Source organism: Argopecten irradians, chromosome 14 (assembly GCF_041381155.1).
Source record: "Argopecten irradians isolate NY chromosome 14, Ai_NY, whole genome shotgun sequence".
Lineage (NCBI taxonomy): Eukaryota > Metazoa > Mollusca > Bivalvia > Pectinida > Pectinidae > Argopecten > Argopecten irradians.
Window position 1 is genome coordinate 6,229,644 of NC_091147.1, and position 27,593 is coordinate 6,257,236.

General features: G+C 35.2%; 1 protein-coding gene across 1 annotated transcript; it reads right to left on the reverse strand.

Annotated features, from left to right (window-relative positions):
• Nucleotides 1–13: 13 nt before the first annotated feature.
• Nucleotides 14–26,669, reverse strand: LOC138307007 (mucin-2-like). Its single transcript, XM_069247631.1, has 20 exons — nucleotides 25,645–26,669; nucleotides 17,006–17,258; nucleotides 16,509–16,532; nucleotides 15,560–15,663; nucleotides 15,130–15,203; nucleotides 12,987–14,728; nucleotides 12,409–12,678; nucleotides 9,898–10,221; nucleotides 9,205–9,543; nucleotides 8,306–8,656; nucleotides 7,410–7,586; nucleotides 6,469–6,513; nucleotides 5,898–6,239; nucleotides 5,229–5,570; nucleotides 4,816–4,974; nucleotides 4,475–4,504; nucleotides 4,178–4,195; nucleotides 1,361–1,579; nucleotides 446–475; nucleotides 14–63 (listed from the first exon to the last, which is right to left on the reverse strand). Exons 1-20 carry the CDS (start codon nucleotides 26,323–26,325, stop codon nucleotides 14–16), a joined length of 5,574 nt encoding a protein of 1,857 aa, XP_069103732.1. The 5' UTR covers nucleotides 26,326–26,669.
• Between the last annotated feature and the right edge of the window lie 924 nt (nucleotides 26,670–27,593).

A 27,593-nucleotide genomic window follows, 5' to 3' on the forward strand; every position in this document is an offset into this window, starting at 1 on the left:
ATGACCCAGTATATTACTGACCTGGCTGAACTGTAGTAGTAGATGGTGTAGTGCTTGTGGACACTGGAAATAGAAAGTAGTCTTTAATACATTAATCTTATAATAGTCCAGAAAATTTCTAGCTTTGTTATCTTTCTGTATAGGGATATAAATCACAGGAAAAAAACTTTTTGTCTATCATATCATATACCTCCAATACCTTAAAACGTTAATTATTTTACATATATTGCGATAGAAGTTGTTGTACATAAATCCCACAAGGGTTCTTACAGTGGGAAGATATTGGAAAGGGCTCGGAAAGCCCCCACTTAACCGGGCAGGTGATCCCTACATTTCCACATACGTACTAGGGATCGTACCCCGGCCGCCTAAGTGAAAGGCAAGTGACTTTACCACCTCACCATCCCTCTCCTTGTTTATATAACATGTGTTTTATATTGCCTACCTTGTTGTGTAGTTGTCGTTGGTTCTTCCCCTGGAACGAAACATTTTTCATATTGAGAATTTCTTAGATTACTTATTTGATGTATTGTTTTATGTTACAAATTAATTTTAAAAATGTTCAATCATTAAAGAACCAAAGTATTAAATTTGAAAAATGCTCTACATACAACAGAATTTTCAATTGTTATTGATTATTTATGCAAAAAACTACTTTACAAATTCAATCTGTTTGAGTTTCAAATGGCCAATTTCAATTGAATGCGACCTTTGTACCGAAACCAGATGAGTAAACAAACCAATTTGTCCTGGTCTCGTGTATGCCTAGTAAATGCATACATATGTATATTTCTTTCATACCTACGGGTGTAATACTGGCTTGTCTAGGGCAATACACTCATGCCGCCTGAGGCTGTATTGCATGGCTACTCGTGCAATAAAGCCTCGTGACGTAACGGCGTCAACAAAATTTCTCTTTCCTCGGCAAAATTTTAACATTTTTTTCACAAACATGACATGTTTTACTATAAAAGATGCAAACAACGGATTTTTTGTTAAAAACATCACGTAATTTTTCATGTGTGAAAAATTGACTTTCAGCCGTGGATTTTTTTGAATTCATTTCAAAATGGCGGGATATTATAGCTGTAAAATTGCAATAAAAAGTCGAGGTATGAAAGAAAAATACTCTTTCATAAGTGGATATGAAGGATAGGGATATTCTACCCCCGAGTAAAACTCGAGGCTTCCGAGGGTTCTGCAACATTTTGTGGTCCCGAGGGTAGAATATCCCTATCCTCCATATCTACATATGAAAGAGTCTTATAAAATTACACGACACATGCTATCCCAAAATCTCTCGAAAGTAACTTGTGAGACTTAAAATGAATATCTAATGTTTTAGGATATAAGTTCTCACCGAATGCCGCACAGAAAGAGTCTGCGTACACTGTTGTACATGTTAATGATGTTTGTGTGAAATTGGTGAAATATTCTCCTGTAGGACACGCCCCATCCGACACTTTCCTTCCAGTGGCACACCACGTGAACTGGTCACACCTGTCAGGGTAAATATTCCTTGGAGGTATGTACCAGGATCCAGATGTATAAGTAGAACAGTCGTATGGATCGTCAGGACCTAAACATAAAATAACCAATGATTCATGTAGTTACATCAAAAAGAATATTTATAATCGTTCATCGACAATATTTAAGGATTAAAGTATCTCTCTGGCGGTTCTATCGAACGATAAAGTTGAGTAGGGTATCGATATTTGAAATGAACAAATAAATATATTTACAGTGTTTTATAATATTTCCATAGCTCAATATTTACCCTATTTAGAGTCTAAGGGATTTACAAGATTTAAATTGAATTACATCTTTGGCTCTGACAGGGCAAGAACAGCCACTAGGTATTATATAAATCGTTTTATTAATCTGATGTTAAAATCTCCATAGTGCAAATCAGTTTTATTTCACAAGTCTTTTGCATCGTATGATCACACAAGCTTACAGAATATTTAACGTAGCTGTGACGAGGCGTCCGATTCAAACCGCCTGCATCAAGGAAGTATGACGAACAGATTGTCTTCTACTTTGTGATCACTTGAGTTTTACTTTGATCAATCAAGGTTAAAAATTACTTGAATATATGGATGTTATAATGGATACATGCCATTACTTTCCGGATTGTGGAGGTTTTCAAATGAATGGGATTTCGGCCGAGGAACATGTACAAATACATGTAGGCCCAAACTATACCTTACAGATTACAGCTCTCAAAATGTTAGCATAGATTAATTGCATTGTTGCTTCAAACATTAAATATTAGATAGATCGATCACGAGGATCCCTTTCATTAATATTTTGAAACACCCAAACGTAAATGTATGTAGGGCCTACTCTTTCCCCCGCGATCACAGTAACGAACACGAGTTCCCTGAGCTGAATAAAATGAATTGTCGTGTTACAAATAACATTTGTCGTTTTGGTTAAACTTCTCCAACTCTAAAACTGTTGTTGTCCTGACACATCCATTTGCATACAACAAAACTGTTACAAATACAAATAGGATGTACATGTTGTAACGAACAACACAATGTTGCCGATACAACATGTAAACATTGCGACGTCATCGGAATGTGCAAAACTGTATTTTATACAACATTGTGTATTTATCATAAGCACGGCTCAAAGTGTACGGTAGTAACATAAACAATGTAACCTTTCTACATTTGTATTTAAACATGTATAGTATACATACGTATGTGTTTAAACTTATTTTGACACATGTTCCTCGATTGTACGATCGGTAGGCCTACAGTACTGAAAACACAAACAACTTCGCGGACCATATATATCCATCCGCGCGGCTCCAAATTGCGCGTGACATACTCAATCTAAAGAGATATAAAGTTGTGTAGCCTTTGGTTGAAATCAACGGGGTTTATACTACAAATTCACCAGTGACTAAATAATTAAGCAATAAACTGTTACCAGATTGAACATACAGTTGATATGAAGCCCATCCGTCCGAAAGATAAATATTCATGGCGCCCGTAAATATCTGGTAACAGTTTATTACTTATATTTCCATTACGATCAATCGAATTCAAAACTACACACGTATATCCTTTAAATTTCCCGCTTGCGCTAGTGTTGACGTCACCAAGTTCAATAGACGGAACAGCAATAGCATCAACTTCTGAATATAGTTCAACACAAAACGGTTTGAAACAAGCGAACAAATGAAAATTATGCGATGACGTTTTTTTAATACAAGTGATTTTGTCAACACGATATTACTAATAGATTTCATAGACTATATAACTTTAAAACCTCTTTTGAAATTATTTGACCGTTATGACTGTAAATACATATGTATATAGCCTTGAGAAATAAGTATGAACCTTGCCTGTTATATGCTGATTCTCTTTTTTAATTTCCCTTAGCCAGTCCATTGCATTGTAAGAGTATACAGACACAAAGAATCCTCGTCTGTTTAACAGGTGAAAAGGTGTGTTCAGTACTTCGACATATATTTGGTTTATAGTCATCATTACTGAATTAAGATTCCATCCTTAATTACCCTTAACTTAATGTGACGGATGCAACATAGACCTGTTACTTTTCCGAAACATTTTAATCCTATTATTCATTGATAAATAGGCAAAAAGAAATGTCATTAATTAAGAAAAAATTACTTTATAACAATTTATTACTTTACCTCTCGACATATGTTAACAGAAATTGTTAACATTTACTTCAGTTATGACGCAACATTTAACCTTGATTTATCTTGGGCAAATAAAACGCAATTTGAGATTACTTAACAGACTTTGTAATGCGATACGAAGACGATTGTATAATAACTCAATGAATTCACAGTCCTCTTATATAGTCCATTGTTAGTAGTGATAGATATATCAAATAATAATAATAATATGGTATAAAAAAGAATATTAAATTATATTTTCTCCCGACAATATAAAGGATTATAATGCAGTACAGCGAAATATAGACAAGTTGTAGATATTAAACCATAACCTGAAACCACAGAAACCTAGTATGAGACGAAAGCGTTAATGACATGTCGCGAGGTTTTTCAAATTACGCAAGTAAAGCCTTCCCATAGAGAGTTGATGTTAATGTAGGATATGACCTACATATGCTAGTAACATTTTATATATATATTGGTTTTATATTAGTTATATTGAATATTAGTATATAATACCTGTTGATGTTGTGAGAACTGAAATAGTCATATCATGCATTTCTGGTTTCAGTAATCATACATCATGTATATATATCTAACGTTACATACAAACTACCGATGTCATTGATCATTATTATATTTCCTTATAGTATAATACATGTACCAGTCACATAATATATAATTATACTAAGTTGATGATGCTGTTGTATGGCTTGTAATTTGATTATATTCAGATAGAGAACCTGTATTTATCGGAACCTATCACTTATAACTTAGAACATACACATAGCTGTTATAGAACAGTAAATCACATACCTGGTGTTGTTGTTGTTATACCTGTACTCCCTGCAAAATAATGTTAGATGTGTTTTCAAGGACCAGGAAGGTATACAAGGAATTGTCTTAAAACGAATAAAATATCATATTTGGCATTATTCTCGTTTAATTGGGTTATTATTAAATCTGTTTACGAGTTGTATTTATATCCCGAAAGAAAACCCATAACAGCCTCTGTTTCGCACATTTTTTGAGCAGGAGATTTTTGTTATTCGTATTCGCAGATTAATATCGAGTCTGAACGAGCTTGATTTATGAGAAGTATGTAAAGACTGAATGGAAATGGAATGTTTTATATCGGAGTAAACTTGAACACCTACCTAAATCACAATGTGCACAGTTTGTGGAACAGTTTTTGTAGACAGGGTGGAAACAGAGAGTTCCACACGGCTGGTCTATATTTACTTCTCCACACGTCACAAACCGGTAACAGTCGTACGGATTGGCTACCATAGTATCGTTAGGGCCACACACACTGTCTATATAGTTAAAACAAAAAATATTCAGATAACATTTGGTCGGAAATACTGACAAAAACTGTAAAATAATTGGAAAAAACGGACACAATTAAGTCCAAAACCACGAGACAAAAGAGTAGAAAATATCGACATCTTATTTCAGTTATAAGCATGTAGATTTGACAAAACAATCATGAAAATTTTGAATAATGATGAATGATAGGAGTTACAACACTTTTGGATATTTGAACTACATTGGTAGACACTGTAGTTACCTGGAATTACAAGCAACGTGGCATTATCGGAAACCAAGGTAACGTTCTTCGCCTTGACACTATCAACCAATGAAGCAGAACAACGTGCTAATGTTCCATTCTGGCTGAGTGATAGGAAGCTTTGTGTCTTGATGCTCCGGGTCACCATACATCCGTCTTGTCGGTCAGTTGGACTATTGGAGCTCGGAATCGGGACGAATGTTGCTGTATCCCTGTCGTAAATCTCCAGTGTCATAGTGCCATGACCAGTACCTATATCGCCTTCACAGGTAAAGGTCTGTGAACCATCCTCAACCACTGAGCCAAATGATAAACCGATGGCTGGAGGTGTCCTTGGTACATCTGGGAACAATAAGAGGATTTTGATGATAAAGACTAATATAACATTAAATCTGACAAGACATGGCGGCTGAAACCAAACCTCGAACGATCTAACAACATAGCCATTATAGCTGTTAAATATTCACGTTTCTATCTAAGAGCAAAAGTATCATACCAGTTTATGAATTATAAGCATCAGAGAAAGCACGAAAGTAACCTCTATGAATATGTCCTTTATAAAACACCACGAAATATCGACCCCGCCAATCTAAAGCATTATACAGTACCATTATATGATGTAATAGTTCGACGAAAATAGAAACATAACATAGAACATAACACACGTACCTATTACATTTATTTGTGATATAGTTACTGATGAAATATCGCCATTGGTTAAGTTGAGATAGACGTTTCCACTCATGGTGCAGTCCATTTGAGGTATTGTGGTGTTTATGTACTCCATTGATCCAGATTTGTGGTAAGAAAGGTCAAGGCCATTCCACACTTGATTCGTTGTCAGGATAGTCGCTGATGTTTTTGTGAGTCTTCCTAACGGCTCCGGGTTTGTTCCGGGTGTTACAGAAGGTGTGTGTGAGAGTACGATCGAATCAAAATCCGGGCTTGTGATTTGACACTGAAGAAATGCTTCATCATCGACATATTCTGTCAAATCGTCACAGGTTAAGACTGTAAATGGACATAATAATCAATTATTCATTTCGCCATACGACTTACTTTTTGTACTGTTCATGACATCATTACATCAGTATTTTATTAAAACGACCTTTTGCAAGATAGTCATAGTGCCTTTGCCATTTGTTCGTCAGAGCAATTGATACAGTCTGCAAGTAGATTACAATAATATCTAATTTCTAAAATGGTTTCAATTATGTTTCCCTTATAGAAAGGTACTTACATGTTGGTCCGGCAGGTGTAGTAGAGGGAGACTCTGTGGTAGTCGCTACAAGGCATCAACATGAGACGTGAATCAAAAGTAATATATCACGTGAGATTGTAACACCAGGAAAAGTGAATCAAAAGTAATATATCACGTGAGATTGTAACACCAGGAAAAGTGAATCAAAAGTAATATATCACATGATATTGTAACACCAGGAAAAGTGAATCAAAAGTAATATATCACGTGAGATTGGAACACCAGGAAAAGTGAATCAAAAGTAATATATCACGTGAGATTGGAACACCAGGAAATGTGAATCAACAGTATTATATCACATGAAAATGCTACACCAGGAAATGTGAATCAACAGTATTATATCACATGAGAATGGAACACCAGGAAACGTGAATGAAAAGTAATATATCACGTGACAATGCAACACCAGAATATGTGAATCAAACATAAAATATAACGTTAAAGTGAAAAGTCGGGCAAAGAAAACCAGTCTAAATGCGTTCATTGGCCTTCCAAAAGATCTCATATATTAATACGACGGCCAAGTTCTGCTTAGTTTCCCAGTTCTGACCATTAAAGTAAAGAAAAGTTGAAAGCATTGAAAGCGAGGCTGCGTGGAATTGTAACCACGGACATAGTGAGCCGGGAGGACGTTTTAGAATTTCAAATACTTTAAATTAATTTCTTCGTACGCAGACAGATTTTGACAAGAGATTTTATTTTTCCATTTCATAAGAAATTATACTGGATACATTCACACCATTTTTACCGACTTCAGCCATCCTTGCCCGACTGTTCACTTTAAAATGTACATCTACCATGAATACCAGTTTCCACGTATGTTTCGTATCTAGTATCCATGTTATCGAATATGAATATGAACCTAAATCAACATTAATGTTGTCATTTAAATCACACTCTTATAGATAAATACTACTTACGAGGGGGACACAGTACATTACTGCAGTCATCACACCCGGCATACGTCCCTTTAGACACGAAACATTGGTGTTTACAATGGTTGACTACCAGCACTCCACTGTAACACTCAACATGTTTGTGACAGTCACTAGGATGGGCTGTAACCTTGTCATCTCCAATATCCTCGCATATGTCACCTGGAAAACCGATTTAAACTAACAATATATGCATAAAACTGTCGTAATTTAGACTATTCCGTTAGTTTTGTGGTTACTATGGAGCCACGAATATTAAAACAAAATATGTTTATACGCTACCTTAACTATCGTTATAGACTAACCTCGAAAATTTCTACCCACGAAATTGTTTTAAGTTATTAGCCCCTTTTAACCATATTGTATTGTGTATGCCTTTATTTCACTTCTGAGGTGGACATGAACATAATAAGTTGATAAAACGTGTGTACGCATCGGTGCTAATACTAGGTATTACTATTGACTCGATATTTCGTGTTTAGCTTGTAAGTTTTGGCAATATAACGAAAATTGTCCATTTCAGGAAAATAAGTCCATAATGTTCGGAATATCTTTCACCAAAATATCTGTCACCAAATAACCGTTCAATTATGTTTACTAGTGCCTACTAGTTTAGCAGGAGCAAGGAGCGTTGGAGCATTTGTTTAACCAGACTGGTCCTATGATGTGCTGTAATACTGAATATGTCAACAAGAATGGTCCAATACATTTTAAGTTGTGATATTAATGACAAAAACGTGATTTAAACTCCAACATCGTTAACATTAAATGTTTATTGCATTATAAACAACATAATTTTAAGATTATAACAAGGTAATTGCTGCGAAGTATACAATTGTTCATTGCGTTGCATGATGACACACGCGTTTAATGAATCGTACCTGGTACAAGTTGTATGGTAGCATTTTCTGAGTATGTCTTCAAGTCTCCATTACTATTTTCAGCCACACACCTGACGGTCGCTCCTTCCATGTCCTCTGTAAAATCTATTCCGAATTTGATCGTCTGTAAACTGTCGTCACATCCCCAATTCTCCGGTGTAACGTCTACACTGTTGACCTCGGTTAGCTGCTCGAACATGGTGGAATCTCTCCTCAGAATTTCTATCTGTGCCGTTCCCGCCGGGTACCCCACGTCCACACTACACGTGTGTCTGTGCCCCGGGGCCTGGGGATCGTTGGGTATGGTGGTCTGGTGAGGATCTAGTACTAGTGTTGGGGTACCAGGGGACCCTAAAATAATGGCATTTATGTGCTAAAAATCACATTTGATGTCCTTGAAGATACAAGATGTTATGAAAACCAATGAATCTTATATCTCATTGATCAGTTCATTTCAAAACATTGCGTTTTCAAAATTTATATATATATATCTTACTCAGTAGGCATGAGGATCAGGAACTGTATAATTCTTAAAGTTCACGGGTGTAAATGTTCACAATTTAGGGTTTAGAACTTATTCGCAAATCAACTTTGTATCATTTGAAATGCCTTTTTAAAACTTATTAAATTCGTAAATTCGGATGAATTTAATAACATTAAAACCACCACGAAAACTCCACGAATATTAGCGTTTCTATAGTATATGTCCTTTTCAAATAGTAAGGTAATGTTTGTTCCTTGACTTAATATACAACGATCAGATACGCATTTCGTTAACGGATATAGTAACTGATGGTTAAAAATTCGAAGTATTGAAATAGCATGACCGTTTAATCTAGAACGTTCCTGTTTCCTTTTCAGTATTCCATCAACAGTCGCTTATAGCGTGAATAACTTACGTTCTACGTCAACAGTTTTGTCCGGTGACGTCAGAATGGAGACGCTGTTATTGACCTCACAGCTGTAATCACCGATATCATCACAGGACACATTGCTGATCACAAACGATAGGTCAAGGTCATTTCCGCTGGGAGAGGAAACTGCTCCATCTTGTAGTCTGGCTGGATCAAACTGGACTGTGGCGCCATCAAAGGTAATAACTACAGTTTTATTCCCATATTTGTCACGTCTATAAATGGTCATTTGAGATGAAGGTGACGTGTTTGAAGCAGTACATCTGAAGGTAGGAGATATCTCACCTTGCTGTAATGTGTCTTTGTAGCTGTCGAAAGACACATCTGTGCGAAATAAAAACAAAAAATACTTATTGACACTGTCACGATGGATAAAATACCAAAAGTTAAATAGACTGTATATTCTAACATTTGACAGGGAGTGATATATGTCAATTTCATCTGATTAAAGGAACAACTGATTGTTGCATGATCGTATAACTGAAGAATTACTATAGATGCTGATGCCTTTTTGGAGACAACTTGGACACCTCAACAAATCGACCTTTGTGACCGCTTTTTGTTGAAAATAAACCCAATCTTTACTTACGATGCCTTTTCAGATTCAACTTGAACACCTCAACAAATCGACCTTTGTGACAGCTTTTTGGTGAAAGTAAACACAAACTCCACACTTACCTCCCCTGATCACAGTGACGACCCCTGACCCCGACTCGCTCGTCACACCCAGCTTAGTGTTCTCCGCTACACACTTGAATTCTGTCCCATTGTCCACATAACTAGGAACAAAGTCGAAGGCAGCTGTAAATAACACGATACAGTCGTTATCCTGTTGGTGAGTCAGGCTCCCTCCAACGTAGTTTTCAAAAGTTGCCGATGACGGTTTCTTTACACGCAGTTCGATATTGATGTCTGCAGTTCCTATCGCTTCACACACAACAGACGTTGTTTGTCCTTCGTTAAGTGTTCCCGATACGACCAGAGTGACGTTTTCAGGTTTACCTTGAATGAAAGTATAACCATATCATAAATAAGTGAAAAGTTAAAAAAAATATATATATGTATTTTTAAGTATATTTAGTTCGTTGTACTTGTTTGCCTATATGCTTATCAAGAAGAAAACTATTCGGTGTTTGCCTTTCTAGGAAAGTGATATACAATGTACAATTCTTGTTCTGCTGTGTCTTCGGAATATTCTTATACATATCACTTTCGGGGCAATAATTTCTAAACGGGATATCTTCGCCTGGTGTGACATTATCGAAAAGATATCATTTGTATCATACCGGGTATCCGGACAATACATAGTAAATGCTAATCGCAATTTATTGTTTTATTTGGGCGTGAACCAAACACGAAAGTCAAAAATGTATGTGTTTCAACACCCAGAGAATTGTACCAAGATTATTTCGTTAAATTCTTATATTTATTCAACTCAAGAGAACCGGTGTAACGTTGAAAATGGACCCCCGTTGAAAATTGACCTCGGGTCATTTTTCAACGTTGAAAAATGACTCCGAAAACCGTTGAAAACTGAACTTTAAGCGCACTTTTTACACCGACACGTTGAAAATAGACCCCGTTGAAAAGTGACCCTCATTTTTACACAACAACACAACACGACACCACAACACCACGAAACCACACAGCATCACACAGCACATCACCACACCAACAACACAACAACACATCACACAACACAACAAAAAATAACACAACATCACACAAAATAACATCACACAACACAACAACGCATCACACTAAACACAACATCACACAACATAAAACCACACAACAACACGACATAATATCACAACAAAACATCACACAATACAACAACACACAACACAACCACACCGCAACACATAAACACGCAATAACAATACAACATATAACAACAACACAACACAACATCACACAACACAACACAGCACAACAGCACATCACACAACATAACACAAGAACATATCACACAAACACGCAACAACAACACAACACGATTCACAACACAACATAAAAACAAAAAATCACACAACAATACATAACACAACACAACCACAACATACAACCACGCAGCAACAATACAACACCTCCCAAAGACAACACAACACAATAATACACAACAGCACAACACACAACAACATCACACAACATAACACAACACAAAATCACACAACAAAACATCACACAACAACACAACACAACCACACAACAACAATACAACACCACCTAACAACCACAACACCCGACACCAACACAACATCACACAACATAACGCAACAACACATCACAAAACATCACACAACAACACATTACACAACACGGAACAATGAAACAACACAACACAAACACAGCCATACAGCATACAACAACACACCAATATCACACAACACAATAACATTAGACAACGACACATCACAACACACAATAACACACAACATAACAACACACAATAACACACAACATAACAACACAACAAACAACATACAACACACAACCACAAAACAACACAACAACACAACACAACCATACGCAGAACACAACATAACTGATCCATACGCAGATATATATTAATGTATTCTTGTATTGCAGGGAATAAATATATATTAACAATTACTGACAAACGTAAAATCGTCGAAAATATAATCATAAAAAACCATGAAGAAACAAATTAATAATATCACATAATTACAGTTTTTTAACAATATCCGCTTGTACTATGAAGTGAACACCACATAGTACAAACTTTTCAAAAGATCATCCGCTGATAGTTTGCCAAGGTCATTTTTAACGGTCATTTTTCAACAGACCTGCCGTTGAGAATTGACCCTAGACACTGTCAATTTTCAACGGCATGTTCAATTTTCAACGGCATTCGGGGTCCGTTTTCAAAGCTGAAAACTGACCCAAGGTCAATTTTCAACGGAGGTCCATTTTCAACGTTACACCGGCATGGCATTATTGAAAAATATTAATTTATTTACGATATTGAGTTCAATTATATTTGATACATAATTATTCGTGTCTAATATGTGACCCGCATGTTTGCACTATTTTGGCAGTCTCCACAAACATAATGTTATTTTCTATTTTTTCTTGTTGAAACCAATAAGAGAACCTATACCAAATGGGTAGAATTTAACTTGATTTTTTTTTATATACACCTGTGTTCCCATGACAACAACTTACCTATAACTGTAACGCCTGCCGTGCCTGTGATTAAGTTGTCAACTGCGCATGTGTAGATACCAGCGTCATTACATGTAACAGACGGGATGTCTACAGCTGCAGTGACGTTGTCGCCGTTCTCTGTGTGTTTACTCTCACTTTTCTTGAAAACAATAGCGTCACTTCCGGTATGGAATATGGTTATATTGTCCCAGTCACCAGCATTCACAACTACACACACTATTTGTGCTGACTCCTTTGATGTAACAGTGACGTCATCAAAAACAACAACTGGAAGGGAAACTATTATTACATGCCGACCTTTATAACTCTCTTATAAAAGGAAAGCCTTACAGATTTAAAGGAAGGCTCCTTTATCATTAACGTCTGTAATGCTTTCCTATGGGGTATTTTAAGTGAATGAATACCTTAGATTTAAGGAATATTGTGTAGATCCTGTAAGTAACTCAAAATATGTACGAAACAAGAATCAAAATAATTCATTAATTAGTTATAATTTCAACATAACTTAAACAATGTGATTTTTTTCTCCTAGCATTTGCAAACGATAAGGACTATACAAGATCTTAAGTACTTACTAGGTAATGCAACTGTAGTGGTTATCGGCGAAGATGATGTTGTAAGGGGAGTGGTAGTAGTAGTTGGTGGAGTGGTAGTAGTTGTTGGGGTGGTAGTTGTGGGAGTGGTAGTAGCTGTTGGAGTGGTAGTTGTGGGAGTGGTAGTAGTTGTTGGAGTTGTAGTTGTGGTTGATGATGTGGTAGTAGTTGTTGGAGTGGTAGTTGTAGCTGTTGGAGTGGTAGTTGTGGTTGTTGGAGTGGTAGTAGTTGTTGGAGTGGTAGTTGTTGTTGGAGTGGTAGTTGTTGTTGGAGTGGTAGTTGTTGTTGGAGTGGTAGTTGTTGTTGGAGTGGTTGTTGTTGTTGGAGTGGTAGTTGTGGTTGTTGGAGTAATAGTAGTGGTTAGTGTGGTAGTTGTGGTTGTTGGAGTGGTAGTAGTGGTTAGTGTGGTAGTTGTGGTTGTTGGAGTGGTAGTAGTTGTTGGAGTGGTAGTTGTGGTTTTTGGAGTGGTAGTAGTTGTTGGAGTGGTAGTTGTGGTTTCTGGAGTGGTAGTAGTTGTTGGAGTGGTAGTTGTAGTTGTTGGAGTGGTAGTTGTGGTTGTTGGAGTGGTAGTAGTTGTTGGAGTGGTAGTTGTTGTTGGAGTGGTAGTTGTGGTTGTTGGAGTGGTAGTTGTGGTTGTTGGAGTAGTAGTAGTGGTTAGTGTGGTAGTTGTGGTTGTTGGAGTGGTAGTAGTTGTTGGAGTGGTAGTTGTGGTTTTTGGAGTGGTAGTAGTTGTTGGAGTGGTAGTTGTGGTTTCTGGAGTGGTAGTTGTTGTTGGTGGATTGTTAGTTGTAGTTGTTGGTGTGGTAGTTTTAGTTGTTGGAGTGGTAGTTGTGGTTGTTGGAGTAGTAGTAGTGGTTGGTGCGGTAGTAGTTGTTGGAGTGGTAGTAGTTGTTGGAGTGGTAGTTGTGGTTGTTGGAGTGCTAGTTGTAGTTGTTGGAGTAGTAGTTGTAGTTGTTGGAGTAGTAGTAGTAGTTGTTGGAGTAGTAGTAGTGGTTGGTGTGGTAGTAGTTGTTGGAGTGGTAGTAGTTGTTGGAGTGGTAGTTGTAGTTGTTGGAGTGGTAGTTGTGGTTGTTGGAGTAGTAGTTGTAGTTGTTGGAGTAGTAGTAGTAGTTGTTGGAGTAGTAGTAGTGGTTGGTGTTGTAGTTGGAGTGATAGTTGTGGTTGTTGGAGTGGTAGTAGTTGTCAGAATGGTAGTTGTGGTTGTTTGAGTGGTAGTTGGTGGAGTGGTAGTTGTGGATGTGGGAGTGGTAGTTGTTGCTGGTGTCGTAGTTATAGTTGTTGGAATGGTAGTAATTGTTGTTGGAGTGGTAGTTGTAGTTGTTGGAGTGGTAGTTGTCGTTGTTGGAGTGGTAGTTGTAGTTGTTGGAGTGGTAGTTGTAGCTGTTGGAGTGGTAGTTGTAGTTGTTGCAGTGGTAGTAGTTATTGAAGTGTCAGTAGCTGTGGGTGTGATGGTTGTCGGTGTTGTAGTTGTGGTGGGTGTAGTGATAGTTGACGTTGACATGGTCGTAGTAGGGGTTGTGGTTGTTATTTCAGGTGTTGTTGTTGTTATTTCGTTGACAGACAACACTACTATGGTAGAAATCACCACTACATATGTCCCAAACTTTCCGTTATCCTGTCCAGTCGATGTTACAACTGATGTTATGGCATAAAGGTAGGTTTGTTTATCCGTGACAGTCACGGCATCAAATAAAACTGTAAACATGACATGCACACTGCCTGGTCTAAAGAAAAAACACAACAAAAGGTATGGTCACCGTGTTGTCGATATAATTGATACACAACAAAAAGTACGGTCACGGTTCTGTCAGTATAACTGATACTTCTTTGATAAGCTTTAAATAGTGGTCAGTAATTTTCCACGTTTCATAACATAAGTACACTTATAGTTAACACCAAAACTACTTTACAAACGACGAAATAAAATTGAAATGATAAATATTTTCAATATTTCTGATTTGAGGTGAGTTCATTATAATAAAAGACATTACTGATATTAAGTGTTTTGTAATATTTGAAAGATCAACAAATCCGTATGTCATGTTTTCTTTTATATACAAATCTGCAGCAATATAACCGTTAACGAATCGACTTAAAATAAATGGTTAATATTGAAGTATCTTACGTCAGTGCAGTTACGAGGCATCTCGAGTAATGTTCCTTAAAGACACTGTCGTCAGCTGTGAATGTCTGGTGAACCTGATTCATAAAATAAAGACATAAAAACTATATTCATACAACTATTCTATACCGATGAATCAGTAGTTATACTGATTGAATGAAAGAATCATGCTACATCAGCTGAGTGAGTATTTAACACTACATGTACATGTAAGTACAATTTACAAGCCACACCAATCCTCTCCATTTATAGGAAAAATACTCCGATCCAAAAGGTAATTTTACACGATTTGCCAATAATTGAATATCATTTAAAATATGTGACTTTCAAGTTAACATTTAAAGTTTTGTCATTTAGGTATACATATCTTCTTCTACAATATTTATAAGTAATAAACAACTATTTACAACACGGATAAATTATTATCACTCACCACTTCACAGAACTCGCTTTGGAAGTTTTTGAATCCTGTAGAGCTAGTGTCATTGTATTCTTGTAGGTATGTTTTATTAAGTGTCATACTCATAGCCACGCTCACTAAAACATAAAGGGTCATTGGTAAAGTAACAATAACTACAAAATTATCAAGTATTGTAAAACACTACTGCAAAATGTACATATTAATACGAATACATAGAAAATATACAACATTGAGGTGTCAGGAGTGGTCAATGACAAAAACTACTTCTAATAAAAAGCTAGGCATATATAAATAGCTTAATTAGCAAGAGAAACTACTACCAATATAACGAAAGATAAGGAAGCATTTACATTTTCCTTGCAATCCCACTATTTAACATTACCAAACTCAGTTGGCGTTCACCAGTGCATGAACTGACATCCGCTTATTTTGACGTTATTGTCATTGTGACGCCACAATTGCGCAAGTGATCATGGAAAATGGCTATTTAAATGACTGCCCTGTCCTTGGCGATACTGAATTAGTTATTCATGATAAATATTAAATCGTTTGGTATTCTATCATGAAATTGTTATCAAATGTAAAAATAAGCGTTAAACTGCAATTATTTGGCAATTAGGGGAGTATGAATGCCGAATGGACAACGATAAATTCAACAATAAGCGCAAACGCGCTTCGTTCGATCTGCTGCTGTCCAGTTATCATTCGTACTTCCATAAGTCCAAAGTCCTTGATATTTCTGTATATTGTTGAGAGTTTTTAATGAATTTCTAATGCCATCAAATTACTCATACGGTTATTAATTCTGTAATTGTAAAATCACTTGGTGATATCACTCCAATACCATGTTTGTTTGCTAGTATCTTGTTAATAAAACAAAAAGTCGTAAGAAGTATATGTCTTGAAAACTGATGCACGCAGGTTAATTCTATATAAATTAAAATTTGGTGTTTGTACTCACTGTCCTGTTTCTGTTCAATCAAAGCTGTAACACAAAAATACAAAACAATGAAAATATCCGATTGATTACTGAATTGTAATAATTGAGAGTAATAAATAATTTCATTAATACTCAATAATGATTCAGTGTATTATAAGCGACAAAAATGACAATATCAGCCTATTTAATCCCGTCTTTCTGTGGAAATAAGATTAGTCTGCATCAAAAATAGCTAAAATCATATTATTCTGGGCCAGAGAGATATCATTAAATATAATCAAAAACCTCCTTGCCCCAATTTCTCGAAACAGGCTTGAATTAAAAATTGACTTGGGTGAAACATTTTCATATACGTTACATAAGGAAAAAATGTGAAGTTTAGCTCAATTTGCACTTTTGTTTCGAGAAATCGGAGACAGGTCATTTGTGAGTAATGATATGTATATGTATGAATATGGATCAATTATTTTACTTTTGATTATACGTTATAAAGTGTTATATAGATAATGAACACTTACGGGTGTCACGCAGACTGACGAAAATAACTGAGATCAACACCACAGTGAACAAGGCTACACATAAGGCAGCAACTATCAGTTTCTTATTTGGCCACCAGTGTACCTTGTCGTCGTCACCATGGCAACTGACAATAGAGGACTGTGAGTCGGTGTAGTCGTCATAACTACCGGTCCACCAGTTACCGTAACTAAGGTGTTGCTTAACAGACAAGGCATCGAACTCCGCTCCCCGTGTACTCCACCGGGTCGGCAACTGTAATTGTAAAGTTTAAAAACGTTTACAAACAAAATATTAATATTGTGTTTTCATAAAATAATATCTGTTTTGCTTGAAACAAGAATTTTCATAGGCTTTAACATTTACTTTGTCAGCCCATAAAGGAAAGAATGGCGTCGCCGTTTGTAACGTTGCTTCTGATTGGTTGATACAACGGCGTAATGACTTCATAGGGAAAACAAAAGTCCCAAAATGAAATCGGAATTTTCAACATATTGTCTTTAGTTAATTGAATTATTAGGGTTAATTTGAATAGATATTTTATGTTATGGAGATATAACACAAAAATCTGAATGTACTCTCATCATAAACCGCTTCGCGGTTTATTTAGAGTGCACTCAGATTTTTGTGTTATATCTCCATAACATGAAAAATATATTCAAGTTAATCCTTAAAAACTAAGTATCGATCAATATCAACTACGGAAGGTAAAACCAAAAACACACAATTGTGTTATTTTTTTCTTTATTGTGTGGATGAAGTGTGGATGAATATATTCACGAGTGTGTAAACTGAAGACCTTTTTTGTTGTTCGCATGTTTAAGTGTGTGGTCCTGCATATTTCTTTCATCTTGATTTTAGAATGAAATTAAGATATGTAATTTGTTCTGATAAAACATAGTGCCTGGATGAGAAGGGGAAATAATACACTATGAAGATTTAACCAAGTCCCACTCATTTTATGTCTCGCTCACCAGACTCTATAAACACTGACTGCATTAGTGTATGGTTTTAGTACACTGTGCAGATCAACTTGTACCATTGAATGAAATAAGATGAAAGATAATTGCAATAAATGGGCCAAAATGAGAACAGATATCATTCAGATGAAACGAATTTGCATTTAAATATTTGTGAAAAAAGTAGTAGTTTAAGTGTTAATGAATCGGTTTTTTCCAATCTAACCAACGTGAGGCTTGTTGGCTCTCACCTGGCCCGAGGAGCCAGTGAGCTTATATCATGGCGCAGCGTCCGTCGTCCGTCCGTCTGTCAACATTTACTTTAAATCGCTACTAGTCATAGACCTCCACATGGATTGTAACCAAATGAAAATTTGGCCAGAAACATCCTTGGGGGAAGGGGAACAGAGTTTGTATAAATTTGGCGCTGACCCCCGGGACAATAGGGGAAATAAAGGTAAATTCTTTAAATTGCTGCTAGTCATAAAGTTTTGTATAGATTGTAACCTTAAATTTTAGCTCAGATCCCCGGGGGGCACGATGGGCGGGGCCCAATAGGGAAATAGAGGTAAATCCATTTTAATCGCTACTAGTCATGTATGGATGGACGGAAACCAAATTTGGCCAGAAACATTCTTAGGGGAAGGGGAACAGAGTTTGTATAAATTTTAGCTCTGACCACGGGGATAGGAGGGTGGGGCCCAATTGGGGAAATAGAGGAAAAAATTTTAAATCGCTACTAGTCATAGAGTTTGCATGGATTACAACCCAATTTGCCAGAAACTTCCTCTGGGGAAGGGGGACAGAATTTGTATACACTTTGGCTCAGGCCCCTGCAGGCAGTAGTGGCGGGGCTGAAGAGCGGTTGTAGAGAATTTTATAACTTTTGGCTTTGACCTCCTTGAGCATAATGAGTGGGGCATAAAAGACAAATTAGAGGTAAATATCTAAATTCCTTCAGTAAAGGCACAATGAACCTGTATTCAGAACATTACTTGGCCTTACAAACCAAGTGAGAAATACGGGCCCTCTGGGCCTCTTGTTTTATACACTGGTCATGCATATAACATTTTCATTGAATGAAATTAAATGGAATTGATTGCAATAAATGGGCCAATATAGGAGCATATATAATTCAGATGAATCAAATGCGCACTGTATGCTGGATAAGATGTTTACTTTTTGCAAACTAATATACATGACATTGCCAGGCTATTGTGTATACGTGTTGTGCTGACCATGCGTGCCTATCATTGACATATAACGAATTATAAAAGTGCTGTAGAACGCCTTATTCATCACACTTGAATCTGTACCATCAGTACTTCTTGGCTATTATTTACTGGTGTTGTAATTTCTGCTATCATATAAAGCGACCAAGTGAACGTTTGATATAAATATATAGCTGAATGACGGAGACAAAGTAAATACGTGTTATGTACTTTGTTGTGTTTAAAGTACAGTATATTTCAATCGTTGTCGTTGTCAGATAGTTTTTACGTCATAACATTAGAGTTATGGCCATTTCAGGACATGCCAATTAGGGTTGGGTCGGTCAAAGTCAAAGGAAAACAGAAAATAACTGGGAAGTGCCTTAAGTAGATAATTAAAAACATTAAATCAAGCAAGACTGAAACGAAAGATGTTATGGAGACGAATTAATATAAGAACATTGCACTTGTTTTTCAATCCAACCTTTATGTGATACATGTTGTACTGTACCCTTATTGAATAAAAAAATATTGTTAAAGCGAAAGAAAATAAAGCGATACTTTATTTGTACACAGCGAAAGGAGTATATTATATTTACGTATCAATGAGTAATATCGTTGTTTTAATTTCAATTATTTTAGTAGTTTTGAAATCAATGCTAAATTCGAAACATCATTCGAGATAGATTGTGATTGTATAGATAGAATTTGTATTACGTAGAAACACCATTAATAGTTTAGTATACTTGTATTCAATGTCTTAGTATTTGGTTGAATTTTAAACACGTGCCAATTAAATCCAAAATGACGTAGATAAAATAGTTTTGTTATGCTAACAAAGAGATTCCTGACAGTGTGATCTTTATTATAGTCATATTATGTTAGATGATATGACAAAGAACGAAACAAAACGCAGCATTGCAACAAAAGCTGGTAAAAAATATAATATTCACCAGATTATACTATGGTGCAGAGTTTAAATGCGGACAATAGTTTTTAAAGAATAGCTTTGTTAGACGACACTTTGGTATATTGTAAAGAATTATCCATATTTAAACTCGAGAGATCTCACTATACACAGTACCAATACGAGAAATGCTTACTAACAATTGCTTACTAACAAAGGTATGTTTTATTTATTAATGTTTTGAGTATGTTGGTAATGCATAACTGTTTTCCGACGATAAAATACAAGTACATCCACGTACGTTGTATGTGTTTTTAAACATCCCAGCAATGTGTATGAATATGTATTTTACACCAAGTTCAAAGCATTTTACTTTCTTATGGTAATTATTTTACGTTGTCATAATAAGTATTGTATATTATGATTTGTCTCGATCTATGTCTTAATTTTAATGTAATGGCTACTTTACCCTTTACCTAATGGTGTACAGTTACGCTAGATATGGCATGGAACCTTCCTGGTTGTAAGGCTAATATATCGATAATGGTGTAGTGTCTATTGTGTATAAACGATGCCAGGTAGGCAGACCGTTCAGGTAGGAAATCAGGAAGACAAAATAAGGCGTGCTGAGTAAAATGTTAATCATGATTATACCGACATAATAATTATGTCTATTCAAAGTTTGTCAGCTAGGACAGTCTTCTTAAACTGTATAATTAAAGGATCTGCTCTGGTGAAAATACATTTTTCTAATATATATATTTGGAAATAAGAATCCATACCAAAGTTTAAATATATAATAAAGATAATGGTGTGGTGTGCTTGATTTTGAACTAGTATTGATCAAAAAGATAGCTATTTAACGTAAATTGTTATTTTACCGGAATTTCAATGATTTAAGACAAACTAAAGCAATATTTAGCAAATTAGTTGTCTGATAATAATGAATATTTGCAAAATTGACAAAATCAAAAGATTTCTCTAAAATTTTGCAGTTCAAAAGAAAACAAGTTGCTGGTTCTAAAACTATAATAAAAATAGTGGGTCAGTGTGCTTGATTTTTGGTCTCGTTACAAAAATCGTTGCTATAAATTCAAATCACTTTATGCTCACCTAAATGTAAAAATTAAAAATCAATAAGTTTTAATTCCATACTTAAATGCTTATCATTTTCATCTCAAAGACCTTTGTTAAAACGATAAACAACAACAATCAATATAACTTGATATACCTGAAAATGTTGCACCAGCGAGTTATAAAAAAAAATGTGAAATTTCATCTCTCTACAAAGTGTAAGAAATGCATCTTTGAAAATGGCAACCAAATCTTAAAAATCGTGAATAAAAAATCTACAAATCTTTGATTAATGTTGAAACGAGACTAAAACCTCACCAGAGCAGATCTTTAAAGGCATTCCAAATTGATGTGATGAAGCTTTAATAAATAAACAATTAAATGTTGATATCAAAGGCACTAGTACTGATAAGTGCCGAAACAGACTAGAACCATAGTTAAATAACTATCAACCTGAAACACTAACAACTTGAATTCTGATCGCTCCGTCATCAAACGAAATTCAAATTCAGAATATAGTTATTTGGTGGTTGGTAATTTCTACGGAGCAGTTTAGTTATACATGAATTATTGTGAAAAGGTTTCTTCTTTGCATCGTAAAGCCATAATTTTCAATTAAGTTTGCATGACACCTACTGCCGATCTGTCAATTAGATATGTTGCCATTGTAAGCGCTAACTCTCTCTGAGCACCTGGGTCTAGTTTACATGTGTCTTTTAATAAGTGCTAATATTTCAGTTTTTTTATATATATAATTCACCTGTTTTAGTAAGCTTTAACTTAGATATATAAATAACATATTTTTTTGAAAAAAGACTGTATTTATGATATATGGGTAAGATACCATGTAAATAGCCTTTCTATAATTGTTTTATGTGGCACAATCACCATTCATCAGGTAAACTATTGCTTCATTTCAATACAATATTTTGTTAATGATATATCAGGTATGTTAAAAACTCAATAAAGTATTTATATTGAGGTAATAAGCCATGCATATACATGTAGTAGATATAACAATTATACAGGTTGGTATCAGTGTATTGTTATGTATTCTTGAATAATTGCCATTTCGAATTGCGTATTACATAATGAATGGAGCCATTTCTCGATGAGTCAGTTATAAAGATCTCAGGAGTGGGGATTGACCGGCATAGTATAACAACATATAGAACTGGTTCAAACCCATAATTGGAGTCACCAAACATATCCTATATATAAATGTATATAATTCCAATTTTAGATTTTTTCAAACATCACTAAATAAAGGTTGAAATAGATTTATTCGTGGTAATAAAATAATCTAGTAACAAGTACTGTCAGTAAATTTTAGATTTTAAACCGTTATATTCGAATCGTTTATACATCAAATCAATGGACTTAGAATTTAAATCTTTTAACATTAATAAATACTATTCATTTTTCATCTGTACGAACTTGTGCGGCGAAATTATCATAAACAGTTAAAAGTCTATTAGAGATATACGTTACAATGACCAGGGTATTTAGATTTAATTCGTACTCCGTCATAGACTATGATATCAAGGAAGTGATCAGACATCAATACCGTTAATTGCTATCACCATGATAAAAGGCCATGTGGCTGAAACACCTGGGTATTCGAATTGCTAATTGCAATACATGTAGCATGTAGTCAGACTACCTAAATACGTAGAACTGTTTTAACTTCCGGGTCTTAACTCAAACATACATGTAGTGACATTATCATAGTACCATGACTGACTCCATTGTCTAATACTGAATCGAAATGTACCTATTATATAGTACCACACTGGATCTAGTGACATTTACATAGCGCCATCTATTGTCTAATCCTGACTAGAACTATCGTACAACACTAGATCTATACAATATTGTGCATTGTGTGAATTCTCTCAATGGTTTTGTTCTCAGTGCAATCGAATAGCAAGTACAGACATAGAATACCGCCTAGTCTATGCCTGGTTTTTCTCAAGGGGTTGAATATTGACGTTTTCTATGGTATATAGATATTATACCTATTCATGTAATAAAAGATATATAGATTTATTATTTCGTCAGACTGTAGTTGTGATATTTATTTGAATATAAATTAATCACTTACTATATTTATCGTCTTTTTCAAAGCATTTAAGATAAATATCTTGATTATTATCAAAGAACGCTTTTACATGTATAATGTGATATACAGCTGTACTTGAACAGAATTATTTGCCCAATACAGTATACTATCATCCCAAAAACACAACTATGTTCTAACATTCGTACTTTTTTGTAAATTTAATTTGAAAATCTAAACGTTTAGAAGATATGTCACTCTCAGGAAACAATAATTTATTTTGACCTGTGTTAAAATACGAATTTTACCATCTGAACAGGATCTGAAGGTTTATAGACGTTTATAATATTTATTTCAGTTTCAGTTTATTTCGCAATTTTTACACCCATGAATCGGGAAGAGCATTAATATTTTATTCACCACCAAATATACCAACATTTTGATAATTACAATACTTACATAGGATTTAATTCAAAAGGTAAAAAATGATTTCAGCAGGTATGTTTCCATAAGATACATAAGGCATAAAACCGGATTTTACTGTGCATAGATTGTGTGTTGTAACTTATGTTGTTTATAAGACATCATGAATATTTGTTTGTCCATTTAAATGATTTCCAGAGCTTCATTCATCAAACCTGATGATTTTCAATAGATTACTGGAAAAATATTAAAATGTCAATTTTTTGCCTAGTTATTTTATGTAAATTCCATATATATGAATAGTAATTGATTTATTGATACACAAATACACACCGTATATCTATAAATATAACAATTACTGGTACATCTGCTTTTGTGCAAAACGTAAAAACGTATTTTAGTTATAAAACGTAACAATTATTACATTTGTTTTAACCAAACACATTTTCCCTGGTGCTGAAGACTGTGTTCTGTTAAATTGTCCAATATATAATTCAATCTTATTGTAACGAGCTATATCATTGGATTAAAAATTATGGTAACATCTCATGGCGTAAAACATGACGTCATCGTTTCAAACTTGAATAGATGTTTATGCGATAGAGATAAACAAAATCTCTGAGTGTACTCCCATGAAAACACGAGTAATCTTCTGTTCTTTGCGTTATAGAGATGTAACCCAAACTTAGTGTACTCTCATCATAAACCTATACGTGGTTTATTTCTCAGGACCCAGCTTCATGAAAATTCCTTAACTTTAAGGAATTCCGAAACTTTAAAAAAAATACCACCAGGAAAGGTATAAGAGAGATAAGGGAACGTCTTGAGTTACGGAGCTTTTCTTAACTTCTGTAATGCTTTCCTATGGAGAATTTTAAGTTAAGGAATTCTTTACATTTAATGAGTGTTGTTGAAATTTGACCATGGTTTGTGTATTATTAGAAGCACTTAATATACCTCCATAACATAAAAAGCTATTCAGGTTAATTCTATTCTTAAATTACAAATCTAAAAACATTATTTAATTTATGACATCAACGTAATTAAGTTTTTCAGTTTATTGGTTAATTTTATTCTTAAAAAACTTGAAGATGCCCCACCGCCGTCAGAGCATAAACGATACTCAATATTTGTACAATAACTTATGTATAATTGTGTTTATATGTGCCTAATTCACAAAAAGAAATATCAAATAATTTATTTTATTTTTTATGCATGCGCAATCAGTACGTCATGCCTTACAGGATATAGTGCCATGGATTTTTTTCTGGACACAATTGATTATTTTTAATATTTTTATCTTAAATAAAATCAGAAACTCAAACTTTTCAATGGTGTCAATTGTGTAAAGTAAGTAACTTTTGTAACTAAAGAAAAATACTAATTCGTCTGTTCCTGTTTTTGGTAGAGGAAAAAATACCATTTGTCAGCGGTGGAGCATCTTTAAATTACTTATCTAACCATTGAATGAATGATACATATCAATTCTGGTACACTTGTATTATTGACACATTCCACAATGAACATACAATATGTAATAATTATGTCATAGAAAGAGCAATTATTTATATCCTTATGTAATTAAAAATTACATAAATATCGTTCTGACAACACTGTCAATATCTACTGAAAACACAATGTAACAAACTGTATCTAAGTGTTTTGTTAAATAGGTTTTCTTGTCAATCAACTGATTAATTTCTTAAGAAGTTGTGAAACATTTTTTTATTGCAAGTCGCTATTTTGATGTAAGAACCTCAGTATTAGCGTTATTAGTGTGAGATACCTGAATGAAATTATCGACATTGTATTTTATTCTCTACAGAAATGAGAAAATTATTATCACACAGTATACAAAGTATGCAGCCAGCAAAAAAGATAATAGACCAAAATCTCACGGGAAAAGTGTCATGCAAGGTTTATATGAAGAATCACTAGAGCATGAAGTGAGGGATTTTCAAGAGAGAATAAAGCAAATGTAATAATTAATAGATATTAATGATCTTACCTGTCGACTGAAAACACTCTCATCGTCGTGCTGTTCCTCCCCCTGCTTTTTCGTTTTTCCTTTCTTTTTATTTTTCACTTTCTTCTTATCTGTTTTGTTGAACTGACTTTTTTTCCTGGCATTGTTGTCCGATTCTACTTCTCTGTGAAGATAACTTTCGTTGTCACTTTGCCTGTTGCTGGCCATATCATCAGATTCGTACATTCTTGTAAGTCTCGGCTTTTCTGACAACCCTAACTTAAATGACGGATTCGGTTCCCCGGTAAGTCTGCCGGCGGGCATAGTTGCCCTGAGTTGATTATGTCTGTTAAGGTTCTGATTATTTGGCAGATTACCTGCACCAGATAAGAAGGTATCGGGGAGTCTATCATTTTCTTGATTTGCTATTCCATCGACTGTCGTGTTACGATATCCTGTATAGACAACAGACCGCCTCAGCATCATTGCTGCATCCTCTTCGGCCTTCTGTTCTGCATTTTTATTCGGACTATTGAATTCTTTGAACGCAAGTGGTCCAAGAGATCGCCTCAAAGGAGAATTCTGTGTATCCGTTGGTCCATCAAATCCTTCGAAAGCACGTGGTCCAAGAGATCGTCCCAAATTGGTATTCTGTCTATCGTCCGTAGGCACATTATCGGTGTTCGGGTGGTAGGTGTGGCGGAGATAATGACTATCGGCCATGGTCAGCTAAGAACCATCAAGTGTTGCACTGCAAAGTTGGCGTTTTAGACCAATGGCTCTCCCCACAGGTACCTACAACACCCAATGGATGTTCACAGCTCACTGGGTGATTTTACTTTTACTCTTGGTAAATTCCTTTATATTGCAACAGAACCTTGCGTATATCTCAAATCTCGTATGCTAATGGAACCTCTCTGTTTTACCGAGTTCTATTAACAACTGCCAATAAATAATCCGATACCCACAATCTAATACCACTCCGAGTCCACCAACTGTCCGGGGTGCGCAACAACTATGTATACCACAGGTAATGATTCCTCCATGCATTTCATTACACAACAAACAACTGGAATTTTACTACCGGGTTTGGAACCATTCGTATAAGATAGATATTATATACAGAGAATCGGGGGTTTAAATATTAACAATGGCAATCGATCGATAAAACAACAAATTGTCAATCATTATCTCGGTTAGTTTTGTGAGTAGGAACAGTGAGATAATAATTACCGAACTTTGCGTTTTGTCGTAAGAACCTTAGATTACCTATCATTAGGCTGAATCTACCACATAAAGGTATGTAAAACAACATACCTGGTCTAGTTACAACGCTTACTTATTAAGCCTTGCAGTAGTTGAAGGCCATTCTGAATGCCAGGGGATTCACGCTTCTTTTCATCTGGCGGTATATATATCCAGATCGATATGATGATTATCCTTGCTGACATTCACTTTTTGTTGTAGTATATTGACATTTATTGTTATATTGAATTGTTTACCTGTACCATTAACTGCTACTTATTTTTGTTTGAATTATTTAGAAAGCATGATACGGTGTGATTCGGGGTAGTTTTCTTGTTTCCTAACGCCCACTATCAATATAATATCAGTAAGGTCCCCTATATATAATTATCTTTGGGTTTGATTTTTGAAGCCTGTATTATCTATGCGTGTACCCAACATACCTTTAGCAGCGTGAACTCAGGCCATTCTATAGTGGGTGACCGCCTTATATCCCTACGGCCCAATAGTCCGAAGGCCCGTCAGTCCGAAGGCCCATTAGTCCTAAGGCCCGTTAGTCCGAAGGCCCGATAGTCCGAAAACAGATAATACAATTGGGATTTATATGCGAATAGTACTTGAAATGAAACAAACGTTTATTACAGTTTTCGATGCAAAAGATTTGTTGTAAACTTGCTAAGGTATACTTACATGTATGTGACTATAGAATTGATACGGAAAATGATATGAAACAACGAAATGTAGCG